We start from the raw sequence: 25,879 nt of genomic DNA, 5'->3' as shown, positions 1-25,879 counted from the left end.
TTATGTCGAAATCAGTATTTATTTGCCACAAATAGTATATTCGTAGGTTTCACTCGTAGGGACATCAGCAGACGGTCTTCACGTACTTCGACTTGCTGACCTCGGGATGCTTCTCGACGATTTCCCAGATCCTAGCCTCCAGTTCCTCGCTGAGAGTCTCTTCGGTCGTCAGAATAAAGGAATTCTCTGTAAGAAAGATTTGGTTTTAGCAGAACATTTCTTTACATCTATAGGCTCCGAAAGTCATAGGTAGATATTAATACTCTTTCTAGACAATTTCAAACACTACAAGAATTATAAACTCTTCATTGAGAAAACCACACTTCACAACAGCAGTGGTATTGTGCTCTTTGTCCACAGATTGGTTGAACTTTTAGCTCGACGCGGCATTATTTTCGATATGTTAACCAAAATATTACACACTATCGTGCTTGTTGTACGCAGATGCGAATGCTGAGGCGTGTTACCAGTGTTACATTGTTGCATTATGTAGATGTTACCACACACCATTTTGTGCGAGATATGACGTCCCTCTTTCGGTACAACGAGCTGTTTTAATAGAAATTTGTACTTGTCCCCGAGCCTAACGAAGAGTGCACACTGTATAGTTCGCCTCCTTTGTACTTTGGCACGATGCATAGTTCTTACACAGGTTAAAAATAATTTTACGGTGGGAAAAAGGTTATGACTGCATTTATCAAGTACGCAACAGGGTTACCTATTTTACAAATTATTCTGAAGAGCGGAATAGAATTTCTGCTCCGCCGGAACAGTGGAGTGGACTGCAAAAAGAAAGGAGCTGGAAATTTCATTCTAAGAAAATTAAACTGTAGAAGGTAAAAAGTGCGGTGAAGTAATGAAGTTGATGGACATTGGATCAATGATTTTGTATATCACCATTACAGTGCAGGAATTCGGAAATTTGCCAGAACTGCTGATAAGGATATTTTAGTGATTTAACCCCGACATTAAGTACTAGAAACATCAAAGTTGTAAAGATGAAATACAAAGCCAAAGCCACAGTTTTAGCTGCTGTAAGCACTGGTGTAGCAAAATTACTTTTGTCAGCAGAAAGAAGGACCTATGTCCAGTAGCGATTGTTATTTCTATCATCGCTATCTACTGCCGAGGATTAGCAAAAAGAATGAGAGTGGCCATAGGACTCTATAGCACTGGAAAAAAATTATTGAGAAAGATTGTAGAAGAAGGGAACACACGTAGGTGAACGGCAGAGACAGAGAAGTTAACAGCAAAAACTCAGATATGTAGTAAATTGAAAATTGTTAGACGTAATTAATACTGATTTACTCGAAACATAGCGACCAAGAAGATGCAGAGCAGATTCAGTTCGCCTTGGAATTCGATGGTGCACGCCAATTAATCCCTTAAATTACCGCAGTGCTGACATGGTTTACCTCTTGTCTGAAGTTTCTACTTCATACCAACATCCCACTTCTGAAAAATCTCCGTGACAGAATTCCTGAATCTTCGGGCTGCTTCTATCAAATCATGCTGGGAATCAGTTGCCTTCAGTCTTTCTGACATTAAAAATTTGTCTTTTTCCGTCACAAGTCTCCTGATTTGTTTGCTGTTGCCCGTCAATTACATTCAACGACCTCAAATTTTTTTTATTTTGTTACAATAAATGTCTTATCTTACAATTTTTTCTATCTTTCTGGTACCATAATCGTAATTCACTGATCTACTTAACACATATCCTTCATCTAGTTGGTGTTCTGCAACTTCTCTTGACTCGCCAGCTCATTCCACGTCTCTGTTTTTAGTTTCAGTGCCGCCCTGTAAATCATTAATTAAATGATTCAATTCTCTTCTTGTCTGGTTTTCCAAAAGCATGTAGAAGACTTCCGTACTATGCTGTGCTCCAGACGTACGTTCTCAGAAATTTCCTTAAATTGAAACCTGTGATATTAGCAGCCTTAGTTTAGAAAGGAATGCTTTCTCTAAGTAATGCGGTGCTCAGCAGACTGTTGATAGAACTCAAAAGGTCCTGTGATTTTTCGCCTCTTTTGAAAAGGATAGGAATGTCAGCAGAGAATCTCATCATTGACTTAGGTTAACCCAGAATTTGAGTCCCGCTTCTCCATCTGTCTTTTCTTCCTCCGTTTGCATGTTTGATACAGAGGTTGAATAGTGGCTCAGAAAAACTGCATCTTGTGTTACGGCCAATTAATTTGCGAAGTTTCTGAGCCTTAAGGAATTATTGTTGGCACTTCAGTTTATATGTTAACCATATAGTTTCTTCGAGGGTGTCAAAAGGAACTACTGAAAGAGTTGAAAACAAATAAATCGCCAGGTCCGGATGGTATCTCATTTGGGTTTTACAAAGAGTATTACATGGCACTGGTCCCTTCGCAGCTTGTATTTATCGCGAATCTCTCCACCAGCGTGAAGTCCCAAACGACTAGAAAAAAGCGCTGGTCACTACTGTTTATGAGAAGGGTGAAAGAACGGACCCACAAAGTTACAGACTAATATCCTTAACATCGGTTCTGCAGAATTCTTTAACATATTCTCAGTTCGAATATAATAAATTTCCTAGAGACGATTTTAGAAGGCATCGCTAGTGTGAAACCCAGCTGGCTCTTTCCTCACGTCATATACTTCGAACTCCGGATGAAGGGGAACGGGAAGATTCCATATTTCTAGATTTCTGAAAAGCATTTGGCGCTGTGCCGCACTGAGGACTGTTAACGAAGATACAACATTATGGAATAGGTTCCCAGGTATGTGAGTCGCTCGAAGATTTGTTAAATTACGGAACCCACTGTGATGTCCGTGAACGCGAGTGTTCATCAGAGGCGAGGGTATCGTCAGACGTGCGCCAGGGAAGCGCGATAGGACCGCTGTTATTTTCTGTATACATAAATGACCTGGCGAACAGGGTGGGCAGCAATCTACGGTTGTTTGCTGCTGATGCTGTGGTGTGCGTGAAGGTGTCGAAGTTTAAATAAGTGGGACTAAGGTTGTAAGGCGATATGAAATGGAACGAGCACGTGGGGATTTTCGTAGTGAAAGCGAATGATCAACTTCGGTTTATTGGGAGAATTTTAGGGATGTGAGGTTCATCTTTAAAGAAGCCCGCATATATGACTCTGATGCGACCTGTTCTTGAGTAGTGATCGAGTGTTTGGCATCGGAAACAGGTCGGGTGAAACAAAGACATCATCTCAGTTCGGAGGAAGGCTGCTAGATCTGTTATCGGTAGGTTCGAACAACAAGCAAGTATTACGGAGATCCTTCGTGAGCTCAAATGGGAATCCGTAGAGGGTATGCGACGTTCTTTTCGAGGAACACTTTTGCAGAAATTTAGCGAACCGCCATCTGAAGCTGACTGCAGAATGGTTCTACTGTTTCCAACATGCCTTTTGCGTAAGAATCACGAAGGCAAAAGTTCGAGATATTAAGCCTCTTACGGAGTCATATGGAGAGTCGGTTTTCCCTCGGTCTTCTTGCGAATGGCATAGGAAATAGTATGGCTAGTAGTGTTACAGGGTACCCTACGCCACGCAGTTGTGGAGTATGTGATATTGCAGCAATAAACATTATCGAAAGGTATTCTAGATGCTATGAAAGTAGTTCCATGAAAATAGTTGCTAACAGGTGTGAATATTACCAGATTATCAATTTAATAAGTCATGGTTGTAAAATGTTGACACGAATTATGTACATAAGAGTAGAAAAATTGGTGCTCTTCCAAGATGGAAGAGTGTTTTAGCGGCACCACCAACATTAAATTTGTTGCAGTCGCATACAGTGAAATGTGCATGCATGTAAGTTTATGTTAGTGTTAGATGTTCTGTCATTCTAAATGCAAAGTGATTAGTGTACAGAATTTGAAAAAAATCCTGTATTTTATTATGAGTAGCCTAGGATCCAATACCCACACGGAAATTGTGGTTTCAGTTCTGAAATAAATGGACTGATCTGAGAAGCAGAAATTCTGTTGATCTCATTAAAGCTGAACTTCAAATTGTAATAAATTTCAATTAAACCTGTAAGAAATTTTTCAAATATGTGAAAACGATGCTACGTTTCTTTCCGAAAGCAAATCAGGTTGCAAATATATGCAATTATGTTTGTGCATTCAAGTGTTTTATATATTTTAAGTGTGGACTCATCAAAGCTAAAAATTGAAATATTACAGAAAACATCGATAGTGTAGTGTTAACGTCCTATGTCGTATAACATGTCAGCAAATTTTTGGATTTTCCTTATTTTCGATTAGAGAACCTGCTAATCCTATGTCCAATATCTATTTGGGTTCTGGTGAAATGAAGGAAAATTCGGACCGATACTGACACTGAATTCTGAAGGTAGCAGGAGTGAAATACTTGTGGCGAAAGGTTCTTTTCAACTTCTACAGTAACCTGACTGGAGTGATAAGAGTCAAAAATTTTGGAAGGTAAGGCATAATTGAGAAAGGAATGAGTCACGGTTGTAGCATGAGCCCGATCTTACTCAGTCTGTGCATTGTACAAGCAGTAAAGTTAACTAAAGAATAAAAATGGAGGGGAAAGTAGAGTTCAGAGAGAAGAAATGAGAAGTTAAGGTTTCCTGATGACATTGTAATTCTGTCAGACACGGCAAAGGACTTGCAAAAGAAGTTTAACGGAATGAAAAGTGTCTTGGAAAGAGGCTATAAGTAAAGTAAGAGTAATGAAATATAGACGGATTAAATCAGGCGATGCCGGGAAAATTAGTAGTAGATGAGGTTTGTCATTAAGACAGCATAATAATTGACGATTGCCAAAGTAGAGAGGACCTAATATGCATACTGGCTACAGCCAGGAGATCTTTTCCGAAAAAATGTATTTGTTAACATGTAATATAAATTTAACTGTTAGAAAATCTTTTCTGAAGGTATTTGTGTAGAGTATAGCCCTGTACAGAAGCGGAACGTTGACGCCAATCAGTTCGGAAAGCTGTATGAAACCAGTCTTAGGACTCAAACAACTAGAGCAATAACATGAAACTGTCCTGTTTACATTACGATTGGTAACGGAAGAAGTATCCCTAGGATGTTAACACAAGTATTAGCCTGCATAGATTACACTGAACCTAGCGTCCCTTTTATCGTCTCGTTTTGCACCTTGTGACCAATGAAATGTAACAATATTGTACCACTACCTGTTATTTTGATATTGTTTCGACTTTCCCATCACGTCATCTTCAGGCTGTCGCATTTATGTCGCCAAATTCCACTCATGCATATACAGGCCAAGGCACCAATATTCGTATCTGACTCCGTAGATATCCGAACTTCATGAGCAGTTGTAAGCTTCTCACATGTGGAGACGACATGACTAGAAAGTCGAAACTGGTTGCCTAACAAAACAATATCATAATAACGGTTGTTGGTATAGTATTATTAGATTCCATCTACCAGCCTCTGTCCCACGCCCCTGAGCGCAAGATGGAGCTACATTTATTTTCACTAGTGATTCATTTAAGGGCTGTGGACTCTGTTCAGTGTCCATGTTGTGAAATCGGTAGCGCTTGTCGGAGATGAAACGACTGTAGCTGGCACGTTTGCAGAGCGCTACGGTATCAGGTGCCCGTGTTCGCTAAGGAGTCGAGGTCAGAAGCCGCGGTGGTCACGTGGCAGTTAATCCGTCATTATTGAAGGAACTCATCACCCATTCTGCACCTCGCGGAAGGCACTTGTGAGTCAGGGAGCGGTACAGAGCCAGAGAGCACTAACATCCACCGACCTTCCCCCATCTCTCCTCCCTCACCATCATCATGCTGCTGCGTGTGAGACTTCAGCCGGCAACTCAAACTTACCGATTCCCGAAACGCAGAGATGCTCAATGAAGATCTCGTCGTCGGTGTAGACGACGTTATGCGGGCCGCTCAATGGGAGGTCCCCTGCAACATAAAACAATCATAGAGTACGGGCTGACTGGAATTACCTCTCATTAGGAGACATCACCAACATGGCCTCATAGTTGGAGGAGAAGACAACACACTTACTAGGTATCAATCGCAGAAATCGATCCCGTGCGAAAATTGGGCCGTTACTACCTTCTGAAAATACAGCTGTTGAACTTTAGCACGCACTGGTTGTTTGTCACTCGCTCCTCCCCAATTTAGCCGCCAAATGCGCTAGCACAAGAACTACACAGTGAATTGAGTAAGAGGTTTGTGAATTACAGTTTTGATATTGGTAATCCGCTCTGCTGATGGTGTCAAAGTGCGCGGTTTCTAACCTGTAACTTGTGTAGGAAATGCTTTGCTCTGAACATTCCTATGTTGCGATTTACAAATACAGAGTAAATGAGAGAAACGAATTAGCCATTAAAGGATCAGCGTCGCGCTATTTAAATATCAGCATGGATGTAGTGCTTGTGCATCATTTGTTTTCAAAGCTGGCGCTGTTAAAAGCGAATTTCTCATATATATTCAAAGGAGATGCGCTGCTCTCCAACATGGTTGGCATGATTGAATTGCAAATCGGAGGTCATTAACTTCATTACATAATAATTTTTTAGTTGCTTAGGGGTTTTGGTTCCGATTCTGAGGCGTAGCTACAGCATATCAATAGACAAATATGCGTGAGACTGACGTATTAAGTTCTCATATTGATCACTGTTCTTTTCTTAGAATAGCGTGTTCTCGAACAAGATTTGAAAATAAGTTGGGCAGGTGTGTCTACCTTCGAACTCCAGTTTCCTTTCCTTCAACATTCCACGAATAAGAAGGCTTTGGTTCTCCCTCCATTGCATGTATGGTGTTTCGTGTTCAGGCGTAAGGCGGCTGCAGCGGGGTGGAGCGAGTAACAAAAAACTGGTGCGCGCCAAAGTTAAAACAACAGTACTTTCAAAATGTCGCAACTGCGCACTACATCTGGCCCAAATTTTCACGCAGGATCGGCTGCTGAGGCTGATATGTTACGAGTATGCTTTTTGCTCCGTAAAATATGAGGTCAAGTTGGTGGTGTTTCCTTGTTAGTACACGAAGAAAACACCTTGTTTTAATTTTTAAACGGCAAGGAAATTTCATCTACACCGTGTTTGATAAATGGAAGACTGAACAAGCGAACATGTTGAAACTGCATGCCAAATATTCGTTCCTCGATCAGTGCTTGATTGCTAACCCATCATCAGAAAACTTATAATGGTGTTAATCACATCCATGTATGCAATGTGTACTCTGCTCATTACTTTCAACACTACTTTGATAATAAAGCAGTCCGTCTTCCATCTTGAGGCCACGAGTGGCCTACCAGGACCATCCGACCGCCAGGTCATCCTCGGTGGAGGATGCAGGTAGGAGGGGCGTGGGGTCAGCACACCGCTCTCCCGGTCGTTATGATGGTATTCTTGACCGAAGCCGCTACTCTTTCGGTCGAGTAGCTCCTCAACTGGCATCACGAGGCTGAGTGCACCCCGGAAAATGGCAACAGCGCATGGCGGTCTGGATGGTCACCCATCCAAGTGCCGACCCCGCCCGACAGCACTTAACTTCGATGATCTCACGGGAACCGGTGTAGCCACTGCGGCAAGGCCGTTGCCCACTTTGATAACAATCAATGTATTTAGTTACCACGTAAATACATAGTAATTAGTTGCCAATACGAGGTGGAACCGAAATCTCTTGCCACTTTCCCGTAGTAGATCAGTTATGTAGAATCAAACGCACCAATGCTACGCCGTTTGCGATTGCACAGTGCAAGCGATCAGCTAGTAAACACGAGCGTCTGTGTTCCTTATGACGGAAGTCATGTTAACCACTACTAAGCAATATAGGTATATATTTAAGTCTGCATGATTTCGCCGGTGTTGTCATTGATGACAAAACCTTTACTATCTTTAGATCCCCTTACGTTCTTCTTCCACATTTACTCAGTGCTCGAAGTTTTGATCCTTATATTAGAGTCTTCTTCGGGTTACAGTTACTGCCGGATGGCTGGACACTACCGAAAGACTTACTTATAAATGAGTATTATTCCTGTACTTTTACAGAGAAGTATAGGTACTGGGCAAAATCTTCACGTTGTCAATAGGCTGACGTCATTGGGGAAATGCTGAAAGCAGACTTTGAAAGAGGGGGGGAATACAAAATATTTTTGTTACGTTGCAGCATTGAAGGAGTTCGAAGAAGCAAATGACGCTGCCTGGAACTTAGACGACTTCACGATCAGTGTATGCATTGCTTTTGTGGGTTTTATTACTTCCTTAACCCCGGTTGAGGATTAAGAGTACACAGATGAAGAATGTTTGCTTGTCAGAAACGGTATTTGTGACGTGTATGAAATTTGTAGAGTGCCATAGATCCGATATATTCACATAAATTAATTCCCACTTACAAATGCCGTCCACTTCGGTATCCATGCGGTTGCCGGTGAATTTGCCGACAGCATTCACAGGAAGACTGGAAAATAAAATTTTGTACCGTTAATTGCAAATAAAACTGAGATTTCGAACTTCATGGTTCAATGTACAAAAATTAATGCACGTGGTCATTTTAATTTCATATTATACAGGTCTCGATATTCCACTATAATAGATCTTTAAAAAGTTTTTCTCGGCGTTACTGCTTCATGATGGACTTTCTAGTATTTAACAGAGATGCATGCATTTTATGCACAATATTTCAACAGCCAATCCAGTCATTTTCCTCAAGTGCTACGAGCTGATCTCTCATGCGCACTAGTTACCTGGGTCGGTCGTGGAATATTGTGCAGGAAATAGAATCAACGCCCGAAAGTACACTATGATAGATCCTTCAAAGTATGTTATATTCGACAGGTGACATACAAGTAAACCAGAGAGAATCAGTTAACAGTGCGAATGTCTCTCAATTTTTGAGAGAAGGAAAGGCTACTCGGATAGGCGTTTCGATGACCGGATTCTAGTGCCAATCCGCTACTCTGCTTTATGCGGTCCAACCACATTACCGAGACCACCAATTAACTTGAATATCAATGTGCAATATATACTCACAGACAGTAGTTGGTAGCACTAGCTGTGGAGAGTATACTGCGTGTATCATAATTAATAGCGTAAACGCATACAGTTGAAAGTACACGATACTAAAAGCAAAATAGTCTCTGTAAACATAAGGTGGAAAATACATTCCTTAAGAGCTACGAGCAATACTATGGACCAAAACAAGAAAAAAGTCCAGTAAACATTTGCTCTGTGATGCATAAGATAAAATTTATGAGCAATTGTTCTTTAGAAGAGTTGTGTTTCCAAGTAGCGAAGATGAGCACGTGCTCATAGCTCTTAAGGTATGAATTTTAGAGCAGATGTTTACTGAACATTTTTTTCTTGTTTTGATCCACATTACCGTTTCCCAAAATATGGAAAGCAAAGAGCTTGCAGTAGAAGAGATTCGTTTCACAGTATCGAAGATGAAAAATTACTCGTAGCTCTTAAGGAATGCATTTTCGACCCTATGTTTACTAAGGCTTTTTGCTTCTAGTATCGTGTACTTTCAACTGCATGCGTTGACGCCATTAATTACAATACACTCTGTATAAAGCGTGTCGGATGGACATGAAAAACAGTGCAATTGTTGTCGTAATGCGGAAACGCAAGCATTTATCTGACTTCCAAAAGGAGACGATCATTGGCAAGGGCGGAAGCATTTTCCATACGGTTAGATTTGTAAACAGTTTGCTTGCACCGTGGACAAAGTATACGGTACATGGCAAAATGGCGCTACCAAAAACAAGCGGCGAGGTGACTGTGGTGCAGCACAGGCCATAGATGGCAGCCATGAAACGTATTCGCAGTTCCGAATATGGAGAACCATCAGCTGTATAATGGAATGAGTACAATGAAAATTTGCGGCGGATCGGGACTTGAGACGGAATTACCCACTTATCGCGAGCGGCGGCCTTAACATTATGCTATCTGAGCGTGCTACACGGCAAGGCACAAAGCTTCATATGTCTCAGACCATGAGACTACAACCTGTGCTCGTACATTCATTATGTGTATTACTGTACAGGAGAGACGATTAAACTGAAAGTCGCTTGCCTGACGTCGGCGAATAAATACGATGCTGCAGTGCCTATGTTGTTCAGAATTACGATGCGATATTGTTTCGGGCATAAACGCATGCCAGAAGGAACACTGCACCGTAATTATGGAAAACACGGGCACTGCAATATCGTATTGATGATAGGCATTAGCGACAGCTGCAGAGATGCGTACGGCGAGTAGATGCGACCGCCCAGCTGAACCGAGGGGCTACCAGCAGTGTCTCCGTAACGACCGATCAGTGAACGTTGCTGCGTACGGTTCATTCGCCCACGCTGACTGCTGTTCATCTGCCACGAAGGCCGGAATCCGCACTCCAGTACTGCAACTCGACGTCCGCTGTGTGGCGACAGCTGGCCTTTTCAGATGAATCACGTTTTATGCTCCATCGGGCAGATGGCCGTTGGCGTTTATCTACATCTACATCCATAATCCGCAAGCCACCTGACGGTGTGTGGAGGAGCGTACTTTGAGTACCTCTATCGGTTCTCTCCTCTATTCCAGTCTCGTATTGTTCGTGGAAAGAAAGAATGTCGGTATGTGTCGGTATGCCTCTGTGTGGGCTCTAATCTCTCTGATTTTATCCTCTTGGTCTCTTCGAGAGATATACGTAGGAGGGAGCAATATACTGCTTGACTCCTCGGTGAAGGTATGTTCTCGAAACTTCAACAAAAGCCCGTACCGAGCTACTGAGCGTCTCTCCTCCAGAGTCTTCCACTGAAGTTTATCTGTCATCTCCGTAACGCTTTCGCGATTACTAAATGATCAATGATCCTGTAACGAAGCGCGCTGCTCTCCGTTGGATCTTCTCTATCTCTTCTATCAACCCTATCTGGTACGCATCCCACATTGGTGAGCAATATTCAAGCAGTGGGCGAACAAGTGTACTGTAACCAACCTCCTTTGTTTTCGGATTGCATTTCCTTAGGATTCTTCCAATGAATCTGAGTCTGGCATCTCCTCTACCGACGATCATTCCATTTTAAATCACTCCTAATGCCTACTCCCAGATAATTTATGGAATTAACTGCTTCCAGTTGCTGACCTGCTATATTGTAGCTAAATGATACGGGATTTTTCTTTCTATGTATTCGCAGCACATTACACTTATTTACATTGAGATTCAATTGCCATTCCCTACACCATGCGTCAATTCGTTGCAGATCCTCCTGCATTTCAGTACAATTTTCCATTGTTACAACCTCTCGATGTACCACAGAATCATCCGCAAAAAGCCTCAGTGAACTTCCGATGTTATCCACAAGGTCATTTATGTATATTGTGAATAGCAACGGTCCTACGACACTCCCCTGCGGCACACCTGAAATCACCCTTACTTCGGAAGACTTCTCTCCATTGAGAATGACATTCTGCGTTCTGTTATCTAGGAACTCTTCAATCCAATCAAACAATTTGTCTGATAGTCCACATGCTCTTACTTTGTTCATTAAACGACTGTGAGGGACTGTATCGAACGCCTTGCGGAAGTCAAGAAACACGGCATCTACCTGGGAACCCGTGTCTAGGGCCCTCTGACTCTCGTGGGCGAATAGCGCGAGCTGGGTTTCACACGATCGTCTTTTTCGAAACCCATGCTGATTCCTACAGAGTAGATTTCTAGTCTCCAGAAAAGTCATTACTCTCGAACATAATACGTGTTCCAAAATTCGGCAACTGATCGACGTTAGATATATAGGTCTATAGTTCTGCACATCTGTTCGACGTCCCTTTTTGAAGAAGGGGATGACCTGTGCCATTTTTCCAATCCTTTGGAACGCTACGCCCTTCTAGAGTCTTACGGTACACTGCTGCAAGAAGTGGGTCAAGTGTAAAATCGAACTGGTATCCCATCAGGTCCAGCGGCCTTCCTCTTTTGAGGGATTGTAATTGTTTTTCTATCCCTCTGTCGTCTATTTCGATATCTACCATTTTGTCATCTGTGCGACAATCTAGAGAGGGAAGTACAGTGCAGTCTTCCTCTGTGAAACAGCTTTGGAAAAAGACATTTAGTATTTGGCGTTTAGTCTGTCATCCTCAGTACCATTTTGGTCACAGAGTGTCTGGACATTTTATTTTGATCCACCTACCGCTTTGACATAAGACCATAATTTCTTAAGATTTTCTGCCAAGTCAGTACATAGAACTTTACTTTCGAATTCATTGAACTCGCATAGCCCTCCTCACACTACATTTCGCTTCGCGTAATTTTTGTTTGTCTGCAAGGATTTGGCTATGTTTATGTTTGCTGTGAAGTTCCCTTTGCTTCCGCAGCAGTTTTCTAACTCGGTTGTTGTACCTTTCCATCTCTTACGATCTTGTTTGGCACATACTGATCCAGTGCCTATTGTACGATGGTTTTGAACTTTGTCCACTGATCCTCAACACTATCTGTACATGTTTATGACGTGAAACCTCTGACAGCAAATGCTCTGCATCCAGGAGGAAGCTTTATGGTATGGGGAACGTTTTCGCGGCATTCCCTGGGCGACCTCGTTACTCTGGAAGACACAGTGGATCAACGCAAATATGTGCATCTGTCCCTGGGGACGACGTCCACCTCTGCATGCAGTTTGTTTTCCTCGGCACGACGGCACCTACCAGCAGGGTAATGCAACGTATCACACAGCTCGCAGTGTACCTGCGTGGTTCCAGGAGTACGAGAATGAGGTTACCGCACTACCTTGGCCACCGAACACCCAGTATTTACACCCAATCGAGAATCGGTGGGACCACCTCGATCCAGCTGTTAGCACCATGGGGCCTAAACCGAGAAACATAGCGCAGCTGGCCATCGCACTGGAGTCGGTATGGCTCCAGATCCCTGTCGGCACCTTCCAGAACCTCATCGACTCTCTTCCTCCACCTCTCGCGCTGCAAAAGGAGGTTATTCAGGCTTTTGACAGGTGGGCACATTGATGTAACTGTACAGTGTGTTATTTCAAATGGAATACCATGTTATTGTTCATGATGGATTCTCCTGTTGATCTGTAAATCAAGGAAATTGCAGCCAGCTACTGAAAATGAAGAAATTTTGGCAGTGTAGAGCAAATTAAATTCTTGGGACTCGAGAAGAGAATAGCATCCCCGTCAGAAGGCGTTCATTGTACTCATGGCAGGAGATTTGAAAGTCCTTCGCCACTGGTTCTCAGAGAGAGACTCTACATGGTTCAACCGCTATCTTGTTCACTGTTTGGCAGGACTTGCTACGTACCCCGTATATTTACATAAAATTAAAAGTGCAGAGCAACCGATCTGCGATTGTGAAACGATAGGTACAGCTTACCGAACGCTACTGGAATGTATAATTAGCGAATTCTTCACGGGAGGAGGGAGACAGCAGCAATGGAGCAAAACAGTCTGTAACGCAATAGCTGCAACTATGCCGGAGGCAGGCAAAATAGAGGCTGCCGATCAGCTAGGGCGTGCCTAGGACAGAGTGGTGCTGCGCACAATAGAGAAACGTAACTAAACGGCTCGCTACCAGGATAAGAATGAATAAAGAGAATGCAAGGGATTTAGTCAAGGAAACCGGTAGTTTGTATTAAAATACAATGCCGAGTTAGAAAGGAAGGCTGCATTTCGAGTACCTAACCTACTGCACAGACGGCAGAGTATCCATTTGATTTCGGATCCACAGAGTTGCTGTCACTAGTGTGAAACAGAATATGGAAGGACAGCACCCTGATCACTAATATTAGATTACTTATAAATTGTCACTAATTATGTTTTCCTTCACATAAATCAGTTCAAAATGGTTCAAATGGTTCTGAGCACTATGGGACTTAACATCTAAGGTCATCAGTCCCCTAGAACTTAGAACTACTTAAACCTAACTAACCTAAGGACATCACACATCCATGCCCGAGGCAGGATTCGAACCTGCGACCGTAGCGGTCTCGCGGTTCCAGACTGAAGCGCCTAGAACCGCTCGGCTACACCGGCCGGCTCATAAATCAGTAATAGAAAAACATCATTTATGTAAATGTTATTTCTTTTGTAATGCTTATCTCCATTTCCTCACAGTGTTTAAATTTTTATGATTTGTAGATTTTTACTACTATTCGGGGTTTTTAGTTTTCTGTAATACTACGCGATGGGAATTCTCAGCCTAAAATTTTAACAAGAAACATCGCGTTTTGCTACATACACCCCAGGGTCCTCTGCTTTCTACGATTTTCATAAACGATCTGGTTGATGGTATTGACAGCGGCCTTAGACTGTTTGCCGATGATGCTGTAGTCTACAGGAAAGTAGTATCACAAGAAAGTTGTGAACAAATCAATGAGGATTTGCAGAAAATAAATCAGTGGTGTAATGACTGGCAGTTATCTCTCAATATTAGTAAGTGTAACCTACTGCGTATAACAAGACAAAAATCCCCATTAATGTATGAGTACAAAATAAATGATCAGTCTTTGGAAGCGGTAACATCAATCAAATATCTGGGTATGACTATTCGAAATGATCTCAAATGGAATGATCAGATTACACAAGTAACGGGTAAGGCGAACTCTAGATTACAGTGTATTGGTAGAATCCTGAAGCGATGCAGTCCTTCAGCAAAGGCAATAGCTTACAATATGTTAGTTCGTCCAGTCTTGGAGTAATGTTCGCCTGTATGGGACCTTTACAGTTAGGTCTGATTCAAGAGATTGAGAAGATCCAAAGAAGAACGGCAAGATTCGTGATTGGTACATTTACACATCGCGAGAGTGTTACAAATCTCATAGAAAGTTTGAAGTGGAACACACTTGCAGATAGGCGACGCGCTAAACAGAAGGGGCTGCTCACTAAATTCCGTAGTCCGATCTTCACCGAGGATGTAGAGCATATATTATTACCACCAATTTTCAAATTGCGTAATGATCATCATTCAAATATAAGGGAAATAAGAGCTCGTACTGAGGCGTTCACACAGTCGTTTTTCCCTCGCGCGATCCGCGAGTGGAACAGAGGGGGGGAAATATGACTTTGGTGCGAATTGTGCAACCCTGCCACACACCGCTTGGTGGCTAGAGATGTAGATATAGATGTAGAAGGTATTCACTTGGTGCTTTTCGAATCGCAGAAACGAGGGGGATGCAAGAGTAACGAGCAATACAGAAGATAGAGACACAGAAGCAGAACGAAGAGAGTGATGTGCAGGAAGTGATTAATAAGAATATTTGTCGGTAGTAGAACTGTCTGCATAAGTACGTGAAGTTAAATGGTAACTACATTGAACAGAACAGTGGCACCAACTTAATGAAATCTTTCAGTTAGATATAGAAAATTCTGCCGTTAGCTGCGTGAGGTGACTCGTGAGAAATACCAGAAGCCGCGCGGGATTAGCTGAGCGGTCTGAGGCGCTGCAGTCATGGACTGTGCGGCTGGTCTCGGCGGAGGTTCGAGTCCTCCATCGGGCATGGTTGTGTGTGTTTGTCCTTAGAATAATTTACGTTAAGTAGTGTGTAAGCTTAGGGACTGATGACCTTGGCAGTTAAGTCCCATAAGATTTCACACACATTTGAACATTTTTGAATACCAGAAAGGCAAGACTCACAGTGGCACCCTGCTGAAGGTCCCATTGATGTTCATTTCGTTGCTGTTCTCACGCGGCGACTGCGTCACAACAAGACAGCCGAGCATCGATGCACCGGGGATGTTGTACTGGTACTGAGTGTACCACTTCTTCTCTGCCTGTCACGGAAAGGAAAAGACAACTGCTTAGTCTTCGCAAGAAAGCGAATATGATTTAAAGAGTATTGCGACATCAGTAACACAGTAACGTGAATCGGTGTGAGACGATTAACGCGTTAAAAATAGTCTTCAACTTGTAATTGCCGTATGATCTGTGTTTTACAGTAGATGACAATTACATAAACAATATACGTTATGCTTCCCCCTGTCTACAAATGCCAGTTACAGCGCAACAAATTAACTATTTCCGAACGTCATAACCTGTATCGCATAACAGTACCACAGTACCACCACGAATGACAAGGTTCCATCTCAGTTTTTTTTTATTTTTTTATTTTTTTTATGTGAGCCCTCAGGGCTGAGTTGCATTTTTATATTCCACAGACTATGGCGCTTAGATCAGTCTTAACGGATTACGTGGCCGATAGCAAAATCCCACAAACTTTCTCCAGGAGGCAGTTTTGCACAATGTATGCGTTCAGCTTGTAATTTCTTAGGCTTCTAGAATTTCAAGCAGTAGCCATTAGCTCTAGTTCCGTCTCAGACTGAGGCGGAAGCTGGTGTTTTGCTTTAATAGTCTGTTTCTTTTGTTTTTGACGTCAGGCACTTTTTATAGAATACAAGACATGATAAAAACAGTAGATGACAACGACAGTATCCATCTTCCTCCGTTACAACTTCTGCACAACTTACCGTGGTGATGTTGAGGCTCTCAGTCGAGGCATCAGGCAGCTTGCAGAAGAGGTTGTTGAAGAACAACCCTTCGGCCAGCAGAGGCAGCAGCAGCAGCACACCCAGGAACATCTGTCGGCCAAATTAGAGCTTTTGGTTACACAAATGTATTACAAGTGCAGTCGTCCGACAAGTGCGAAACGACTTTAACAGCACACCTTCATTTGCTCGCAAGATCATTAAAACTATTAGTTTTAAGCGCGTCTTTAAACTCCATAGGAAGCTCCATACCATTTATATTTTCGGGCTTTTATCTGGACATCTGTAAGAAATGTCCCGCCAAAGCTGTTCGGCTGCTTTGCGTTCACCAGTATCTACTGACACGACTCTCGCATTTATTTAGATTTCAAGTTCTCTTGCTGAGACTTTTTCTGTGATATCGAGTTGCTGTGGTTTCCTTCGACATATACGTGTTGCGTTTCTACTCAAAGGGAAATCAGAAACTGAATCCTTCTGAGAGATTAAAATTCGATATCGGTCTGGAGCTTAAACCCTGGACGTTGCTTTCCACAGGCAGTGGTCTTACTGACTGGGCTATTTAGTCACAAGTCACGAACCCCCTCACAGTTTTAGTTCTACCCGTACCTTCCTTTATAAGCGAGATGCGGCTAAGATATTCATCTGCGACATTCTTCCGTCCCGGAATAGTAGGGCAGGGGGTATGCAGGAATGATTTCAGAAACGTCTGATTTAAACAATGCCTGGAAAAGAGCGGGTTGATTTGTAGCTGTGGGGGTGTTCCGTGAGACGTACCTGGATAATTCAGTAAGAGCATCACGAGCGGCAGGTAAGGTTTCGATTCATTGACCGGCAGACAGCTTTAATCTGCCGGCAGATATCACCTTAACTGGAGTACGAAAAATTCCATCTGGAAGTTACACGTTTCAAAGAATACGTTGTGATTGACTGTACCAGTGTAGTTCAAAGCTGCGCCTAATTTTCGGAATGTTATCGGGCAACACGAACAAGTTCGAAGTTACGTAGAGGCAGACCAATAAAGGTACAAATAAAGCCTCAAGACTGCAATCAGTATGGAATGTCCACTAAAATTGCCAGTGATGGTATTATCCGATGCGTTATAGGGGAACTCTGTGGTCGATGTAGAAGGAAACGGCACAGATGTTATGACGTTGGGACGAGAAGGGTTCAAATAGTGATTTTACCATCGTGCTTTTGATTCATCACGTCATCCTGAATACCTTCATCAGAATCCAAGGATGTTTCCATGAAAGGGCGTAGCTCCATGTCATGCCACGACCTAGCCAAAAACGAGGTACGCTCCGTTTCGGCTTCCAGTACTTCAAACTTGCTAGCAGATTAAAACTGTGTGCCGGACCGGGACTCGGATTCGGGACCTTTGCCTTTCGCTGGCAAGTGCTCTACCGACTGAGCTACCGAAGCATGACTAACGCTCCGTCCTCAGAGTTTTAATTCTGACAGAACTTAGTCTCCTACCGTCCAAACGTCACAGGTCTCCTGCGAAACTTGCAGAACTTGCACTCCGGGAAGCAAGGATTTCACGCGGGGTAGCCATGCGGCCTGTGGCGTCTTGACACGGTCCGCGCGGCTCCCCCCATCGGAGGTTCGAGTCCTCCCTCGGGCATGGGAGTGTGTGTGTCGCCCTTAGCGTAAGTTAGTGTAAGTTAGATTAAGTAGTGTGCAAGCTTATGGACCGATGACCTGAGGAATTTGGTCCCGTAAGACCTTACCACAAATTTCCAATTTCCGAAGCAGGGATATTGGGGAGACACGGCTTTGCCACAGCCTGAGGGATGTTTCCAGAATGAAATTTTCAGTCTGCAAGTTTCGCAGGAGAGCTTCTGTGACGTTGGGAAGGTAGGAGGGGAGGTACTGGTGGAAGTAAAACTGTGAGGACGGGGCGTGAGTCGTGATTGGGTAGCTCAGTCGGATCTGCTGGCACAGTAGCTCAGCGTGTTCGGTCAGAGGTTTACCTGCCCTCTGCACTAAAAAAAACTGAGTGGATGGATCAACGATGAACTTGAGCGGGTGTCATGGGAGGTCTGCCCTGCACAAATGCAATGATCAATAACGAACGAAACGAGATTAAAAAAATAAAAAAAAAGTCGGGAGAGCACTTGCCTGCGAAAGGCAAAGGTCCCGAATTCGAGTCTCGGTCCGGCATACAGTTTTAATCTGCGAAGAAGTTTCATATCCGCGCACAGTCCGCTGCACAGTGAAAATTTCATTCTTCCAGTGATTTCTTTGTACGTGGGACCTTAAATCTCAGCTTTTCTTTTGCTTCATTAGCAAGCGACAGTGAATTCAGTATCCAAGAACACTCACAGTTTTGTTCCTAACTTACAATTGCTTAAGTATAAAGAGAGAGAGAGAGAGAGATAGATAAACGATATTCTGACGAAGGGGGGGGGGGGGGGGGCGAGACATGCAGGAGATTATTGTGAACATCAGAATCAAATAAACCGAAGGGCTTTTAAGCTCATCTGCCCGTTACAAGTTTGGACGACGACCAGATACCGACTGGGTTCATGCTCGGATGTTTTCGTAGTAGTGGAAGCTGAAGCTATATCTCCCTGTTAATGTCGTATAAAAGCAATGTGCCAACAATTTAATGAGAATAAGCACAGGTCATGCAATACACATGAACGACAGTAAAACAGATAAGAAACAATTTTTAATAGGTTATGCAACTGTAATTGAAGCGCAATAGCAACTTACTGACCGAAATAAAAAATTTTCTCCCTGTAGCATGATAGAGTAAATTTCCTGTCAAAAATTCGTAAGTGGGTAACAAAGATTATAGGCAGCCTATCACAAAGAAAGTATATCTCATTGCTGACCCGGAGGCCTCGTAAGTATAGGTTCGGCCTTCTAACCGGACAGTTTTTTTTTTTTTTTTTGTTCTTAAAGGCGCCACTGCTCCTCTCCTGAAGTGTGTGAAAGCTATGTTGTTAGTGTAGCTATTGGGAGTAGGTGACTGTAATTAATGTGTGTAGAGCGTCGTTTCAAGTTTGCTTCAAATGATAGCGAGAGGAGGGAGAGGGTGCACTCAAGTGCCACACCACACCCTCCTCCGCTCGAATAGCAGCAAAGGGGACACCGGGGTTGACGTCTTCATCGCTACGTATATCTGCAGCCTCCAGAGGACGAAAACGGAAAGCGATATTCTCTGATGAGTTTCTATATTAAACCCTCAATAGCTTTTGCCAGCCAAGTCAGATACAACTTTTCTCACGACCGGCCTCTGGAAACTGGTTGTTCCGGTTTCCAAATAACGTAGTGACAATGTTGCCTATATATATTCAGTGAAATGTAAAATGTGAATAGTTTCCTGCTCAGAGCAATGTTTCATATTGGCCTTCGATGGAGAAAAAGTTACTGTGTTTAGATCAGCGGACATTGTTAAAAGCAACGAGGGACTTGAACACCCAAGCACATATCAAAAATTTGTAAGCGTTCACGTGGGAAGAAATATTGATTTTGAGAGGAAATACTGAACCAAGAAACGCATATCTGTAATCTATATTGGAGTTCAAAAAATGGCTCTAAGCACTATGGGACTTAACATCTGAGGTCATCAGTCCTCTAGACTTACAATTACTTAAACCCAACTAACCTAAGGACATCACACACATCCATGGCCGAGGCAGGATTCGAACCTGCGACCTTAGCTGCAGCGCGACTCCGCACTGAAGCGCCTAGAACAGCTCGGCAACAGCGGCTGGCTGTATTGGAGTGTTTACAGTGGCTACCAGAAGCAATACTAGGAAACTGATGTATGAAAACAGCGTTGGGAAACACCATCTGAAAGTGTACATCAACAGCGCCATAAGTCCTGAAGCAGTGGTTCGCTGCGGAGATATTTGGAAGTTTATTCAGAACACTGGCGCTAAGACTGGTGATCAGGAGCTTTACGTCATCACCTCTGCTCCCCTTGCTGACCGAATGATGGTGGGAAATTTTCTTACAGAACTAGAATTTAGAACACGAACCTCCCACATGCATTAATGACCTCTGCTATTAGGTGGGTAATCTACGAATATCATAAATTACCTATGCCCTCTTCCGAGAAGTAGGCTACATATTAGAGGCAGACAGCGGCAGAATGTTACTTACTTTTAGAGATTCGGTGTTGGTCTGTGCTCGACAGGGAGCGAGGGGTCTCTTTTATACAAAATTATTCAAGGCCGGAGTGGTGCCCGACATATGTGGCGCACGTGGACAAACTGTGGGAACAAGGTGTTTTGCAGACGCCGTTGCACGTTGCACAGACGCTTCCATTGTTTGCTTGGGGCACAGCCACACGTCTGTACACACTTAGTGTATGTCTGGCAACTATTCGAAAGAGCACTGCCTTCTGGAAAAGTTCTGCACCTAAGAGAACATTAATCCACCCAAGGTTTTTCAACGATATTGGCACAGTCAGTAGCGTCGTCCAGATGTTTTTTATCCGAGTATTTTGGATTTTTACGCAGGTCTTTCTGATTTTTTTGTATGAATTAAAGACGATGAAATTATAGATCACGAAGCAAGAACATGGGTGCGGATAGCTATGACAATAATCGATAGACATATCTAGAGGAAGCATTTATACAGTAAAACGTAAACATATACGAAAACACCCCCCATGAACCATGGACCTTGCCGTTGGTGGGGAGGCTTGCGTGCCTCAGCGATACAGATGGCCGTACCGTAGGTGCAACCACAACGGAGGGGTATCTGTTGAGAGGCCAGACAAACATGTGGTTCCTGAAGAGGGGCAGCAGCCTTTTCAGTAGTTGCAGGGGCAACAGTCTGGATGATTGACTGATCTGGCCTTGTAACATTAACCAAAACGGCCTTGTTGTGCTGGTACTGCGAACGGCTGAAAGCAAGGGGAAACTACAGCCGTAATTTTTCCCGAGGACATGCAGCTCTACTGTATGATTAAATCATGATGGCGTCCTCTTGGGTAAAATATTCCGGAGGTAAAATAGTCCCCCATTCGGATCTCCGGGCGGGGACTACTCAAGAGGACGTCGTTATCAGGAGAAAGAAAACTGGCGTTCTACGGATCGGAGCGTGGAATGTCAGATCACTTAATCGGGCAGGTAGGTTAGAAAATTTAAAAAGGGAAATGGATAGGTTAAAGTTAGATATAGTGGGAATTAGTGAAGTTCGGTGGCAGGAGGAACAAGACTTTTGGTCAGGTGATTACAGGGTTATAAATACAAAATCAAATAGGGGTAATGCAGGAGTAGGTTTAATAATGAATAAAAAAATAGGAGTGCGGGTTAGCTACTACAAACAGCATAGTGAACGCATTATTGTGGCCAAGATAGACACAAAGCCCATGCCTACTACAGTAGTACAAGTTTATATGCCAACTAGCTCTGCAGATGATGAAGAAATAGATGAAATGTATGACGAGATAAAAGAAATTATTCAGGTAGTGAAGGGAGACGAAAATTTAATAGTCATGGGTGACTGGAATTCGTCAGTAGGAAAAGGGAGAGAAGGAAACATAGTAGGTGAATATGGATTGGGGGGAAGGAATGAAAGAGGAAGCCGCCTTGTAGAATTTTGCACAGAGCATAACTTAATCATAGCTAACACTTGGTTCAAGAATCATGAAAGGAGGCTGTATACATGGAAGAAGCCTGGAGATACTGACAGGTTTCAGATAGATTATATAATGGTAAGACAGAGATTTAGGAACCAGGTTTTAAATTGTAAGACATTTCCTGGGGCAGATGTAGATTCTGACCACAATCTATTGGTTATGAACTGCAGATTGAAACTGAAGAAACTGCAAAAAGGTGGGAATTTAAGGAGATGGGACCTGGATAAACTGAAAGAACCAGAGGTTGTAGAGAGTTTCAGGGAGAGCATTAGGGAACAATTGACAGGAATGGGGGAAAGAAATACAGTAGAAGAAGAATGGGTAGCTCTGAGGGATGAAGTGGTGAAGGCAGCAGACGATCAAGTAGGTAAAAAGACGCGGGCTAATAGAAATCCTTGGGTAACAGAAGAAATATTGAATTTAATTGATGAAAGGAGAAAATATAAAAATGCAGTAAATGAAGCAGGCAAAAAGGAATACAAACGTCTCAAAAATGAAATCGACAGGAAGTGCAAAATGGCTAAGCAGGGATGGCTAGAGGACAAATGTAAGGGTGTAGAGGCTTGTCTCACTAGGGGTAAGATAGATACTGCCTACAGGAAAATTAAAGAGACCTTTGGAGAGAAGAGAACCACTTGTATGAACATCAAGAGCTCAGATGGCAACCCAGTTCTAAGCAAAGAAGGGAAAGCAGAAAGGTGGAAGGAGTATATAGAGGGTTTATACAAGGGCGATGTACTTGAGGACAATATTATGGAAATGGAAGAGGATGTAGATGAAGATGAAATGGGAGATAAGATACTGCGTGAAGAGTTTGACAGAGCACTGAAAGACCTGAGTCAAAACAAGGCCCCGGGAGTAGACAACATTCCATTAGAACTACTGATGGCCTCAGGAGAGCCATTCATGACAAAACTCTACCATCTGGCGAGCACGATGTATGAGACAGGCGAAATACCCTCAGACTTTAAGAAGAATATAATAATTCCAATCCCAAAGAAAGCAGGTGTTGACAGATGTGAAAGTTACCGAACTATCAGTTTAATAAGTCACAGCTGCAAAATACTCACGCGAATTCTTTACAGACGAATGGAAAAACTGGTAGAAGCCGACCTCGGGGAAGATCAGTTTGGATTCCGTAGAAATGTTGGAACACGTGAGGCAATACTGACCTTACGACTTATCTTGGAAGGAAGATTAAGAAAAGGCAAACCTACGTTTCTAGCATTTGTAGACTTAGAGAAAGCTTTTGACAATGTTGACTGGAATACTCTCTTTCAAATTCTGAAGGTGGCAGGGGTAAAATACAGGGAGCGAAAGGCTATTTACAATTTGTACAGAAACCAGATGGCAGTTATAAGAGTCGAGGGGCATGAAAGGGAAGCAGTGATTGGGAAAGGAGTGAGACAGGGTTGTAGCCTCTCCCCGATGTTATTCAATCTGTATATTGAGCAAGCAGTAAAGGAAACAAAAGAAAAATTCGGAGTAGGTATTAAAATTCATGGAGAAGAAGTAAAAACTTTGAGGTTCGCCGATGACATTGTAATTCTGTCAGAGACAGCAAAGGACTTGGAAGAGCAGTTGAACGGAATGCACAGTGTCTTGAAAGGAGGATATAAGATGAACATCAACAAAAGCAAAACGAGGATAATGGAATGTAGTCAAATTAAGTCGGGTGATGCTGAGGGAATTAGATTAGGAAATGAGACACTTAAAGTAGTAAAGGAGTTTTGCTATTTAGGGAGTAAAATAACCGATGATGGTCGAAGTAGAGAGGATATAAAATGTAGACTGGCAATGGCAAGGAAAGCTTTTCTCAAGAAGAGAAATTTGTTAACATCGAATATAGATTTAGGTGTCAGGAAGTCGTTTCTGAAAGTATTTGTATGGAGTGTAGCCATGTATGGAAGTGAGACATGGACGATAACTAGTTTGGACAAGAAGAGAATAGAAGCTTTCGAAATGTGGTGCTACAGAAGAATGCTGAAGATAAGGTGGGTGGATCGCGTAACTAATGAGGAGGTATTGAATAGGATTGGGGAGAAGAGAAGTTTGTGGCACAACTTGACTAGAAGAAGGGATCGGTTGGTAGGACATGTTCTGAGGCATCGAGGGATCACAAATTTAGCATTGGAGGGCAGCGTGGAGGGTAAAAATCGTAGAGGGAGACCAAGAGATCAATACACTAAGCAGATCCAGAAGGATGTAGGTTGCAGTAGGTACTGGGAGATGAAGAAGCTTGCACAGGATAGAGTAGCATGGAGAGCTGCATCAAACCAGTCTCAGGACTGAAGACCACAACAACAACACATACGAAAACACCGCTCAAGGTTTGCCCTTGGACCTGTACCGTCTGACAGACCACTGGCTACAAGGCAGTACGAGGAACGATCTATGATCATGGGACATGTGACCAGCATGTTGCCGATTCTGCCAGCCATTATTGCCAGTATATGAATCCTTTGAAAAAGTTCCTAATTTTGGCTCACGAGGCTGAGTAGACTTTATTCCAGACCTCCCCTGTTCAGAAAAAAATCGGAGGAGCTACCAGGAATCGAATCCGTGCCCTTCGACACCGGAGACACCGTCACTAACCATTTCTCAATTTTTTTTCTAAATTTTTCTTCTGAACGTTAACTAAATACTTCTCTCGCATATAATCAAAATTTCTTCCTCTTAAGAGCGTGTTAGTATTTCATTTCTAAGCCACTTTCTTTTATATTCTGCCATTCCCAAACTTTGTGTAATGCTTGGTCGATTGTCCTGTAGCATTCTAGCTGTGCTGTTAATGAAGACTGGTGTGCATTTTGACGGATATCTATGATCCTCAGTCGCCTGTGAGTCACCCTAAGGTTGATGCCTTATAGGTGAATTTGAAAAATGTGTGTGAGTTCCTAAGGGACCAAACTGCTGAGGTCATCAATCCCTAGACTTACGCACTTATTAAATTAATTTAAACTAACTTATGCTTAACACACACACCCATGCCAGAGGGAGGACTCGAACCTCCGGCGGGAGAGTCCGCGCAATCCGTGACATGACGCCTCAAACTGCACAGCCACTCCGCGCGGCGGCTAAACTTGAAAAATATTCCCTTTCCAGATGTACCAACAGCGAGGGCTATATTCGTTTAGCGGGAAGCATCGTATCGATATGGTATATTCTGCTAAGTACGTACGTATGGAGTAAGGTGACTCTTTGTATCTGTAGAAAGTCCTTATTTTTCGATAAATTTCAGTGTTCGATCCTACCCATTAGGTTTGACCATTGACGTCATGCCTAGGCCAAAGTGATATTTCAAGGCAACGAGGCTTATTACATAGGAAACGAATGTCTGTCAGTAAAATAAAATATCACAGTTACAAAAGATAACTTACAATCACCTTGTACGCGATTAATTGCGTAGTACCGAATTATATTGCAAAAAATCGAGATAACAAAACAGAATAAAAGAAAATATACATAGGTGAAATAAATTATTACCATAGTTTACGCGAGTAAGTGAAAGAAAAATAGACTACTTGTAAAGTCCACTACAATATCACACATCGCAAACTCGTAATATTATGGAACAGCAATAATTCTTAATAATAACTGTCGAAGCTAAGGAGACTGCCGCGGGATAGTGGAGGTTTTGGGTGAGGACAAACTAAAATATCACCCAACAACCTCAAAATGAAATAAATAGTAACATATAGGAAACGTAACAGGACATTAACAGAAAATAAGGAGAGAGCAACACATAAATCCTAAAACAAAAATCACTACACAAGTAACGAAAATTCAAGGAAGAATAACAGCTCTTGGAAAGAGTAATTGGAACTGACCTATATTCCAGTTTTCGATTCCAAGTTTCGTTATTCATCGCGTTTTC

General features: G+C 42.7%; 1 protein-coding gene across 1 annotated transcript; it reads right to left on the bottom strand.

The window, feature by feature from the left end:
* On the bottom strand, window positions 1-20,588 carry LOC126094994 (uncharacterized). The gene is made up of 6 exons (XM_049909648.1): window positions 20,520-20,588; window positions 16,386-16,496; window positions 15,556-15,692; window positions 8,330-8,394; window positions 5,806-5,889; window positions 1-186 (listed from the first exon to the last, which is right to left on the bottom strand). The coding sequence occupies exons 2-6, from the start codon at window positions 16,494-16,496 to the stop codon at window positions 65-67; spliced, it is 519 nt and encodes a 172-aa protein (XP_049765605.1). The 5' UTR covers window positions 20,520-20,588; the 3' UTR covers window positions 1-64.
* Between the last annotated feature and the right edge of the window lie 5,291 nt (window positions 20,589-25,879).

The sequence above is a fragment of the Schistocerca cancellata genome, chromosome 8 (genome assembly GCF_023864275.1).
Source record: "Schistocerca cancellata isolate TAMUIC-IGC-003103 chromosome 8, iqSchCanc2.1, whole genome shotgun sequence".
Classification (NCBI taxonomy): Eukaryota; Metazoa; Arthropoda; class Insecta; order Orthoptera; family Acrididae; genus Schistocerca; species Schistocerca cancellata.
The sequence above is the reverse complement of the archived record's forward strand: the minus strand, read 5'-3'. Positions and strand labels throughout refer to the sequence as shown.

Excerpts from the sequence above, each read along its gene's own strand:
- LOC126094994 (XM_049909648.1), bottom strand. The coding sequence starts at position 16,496 with ATGTTCCTGGGTGTGCTGCTGCTGCTGCCTCTGCTGGCCGAAGGGTTG. Across the intron at positions 15,693-16,385 it reads AGAGCCTCAACATCACCACG|GCAGAGAAGAAGTGGTACAC; the intron begins GTAAGTTGTGCA and ends TTTCCGTGACAG. Across the intron at positions 5,890-8,329 it reads TACCGAAGTGGACGGCATTT|GGGACCTCCCATTGAGCGGC; the intron begins GTAAGTGGGAAT and ends TTTATGTTGCAG.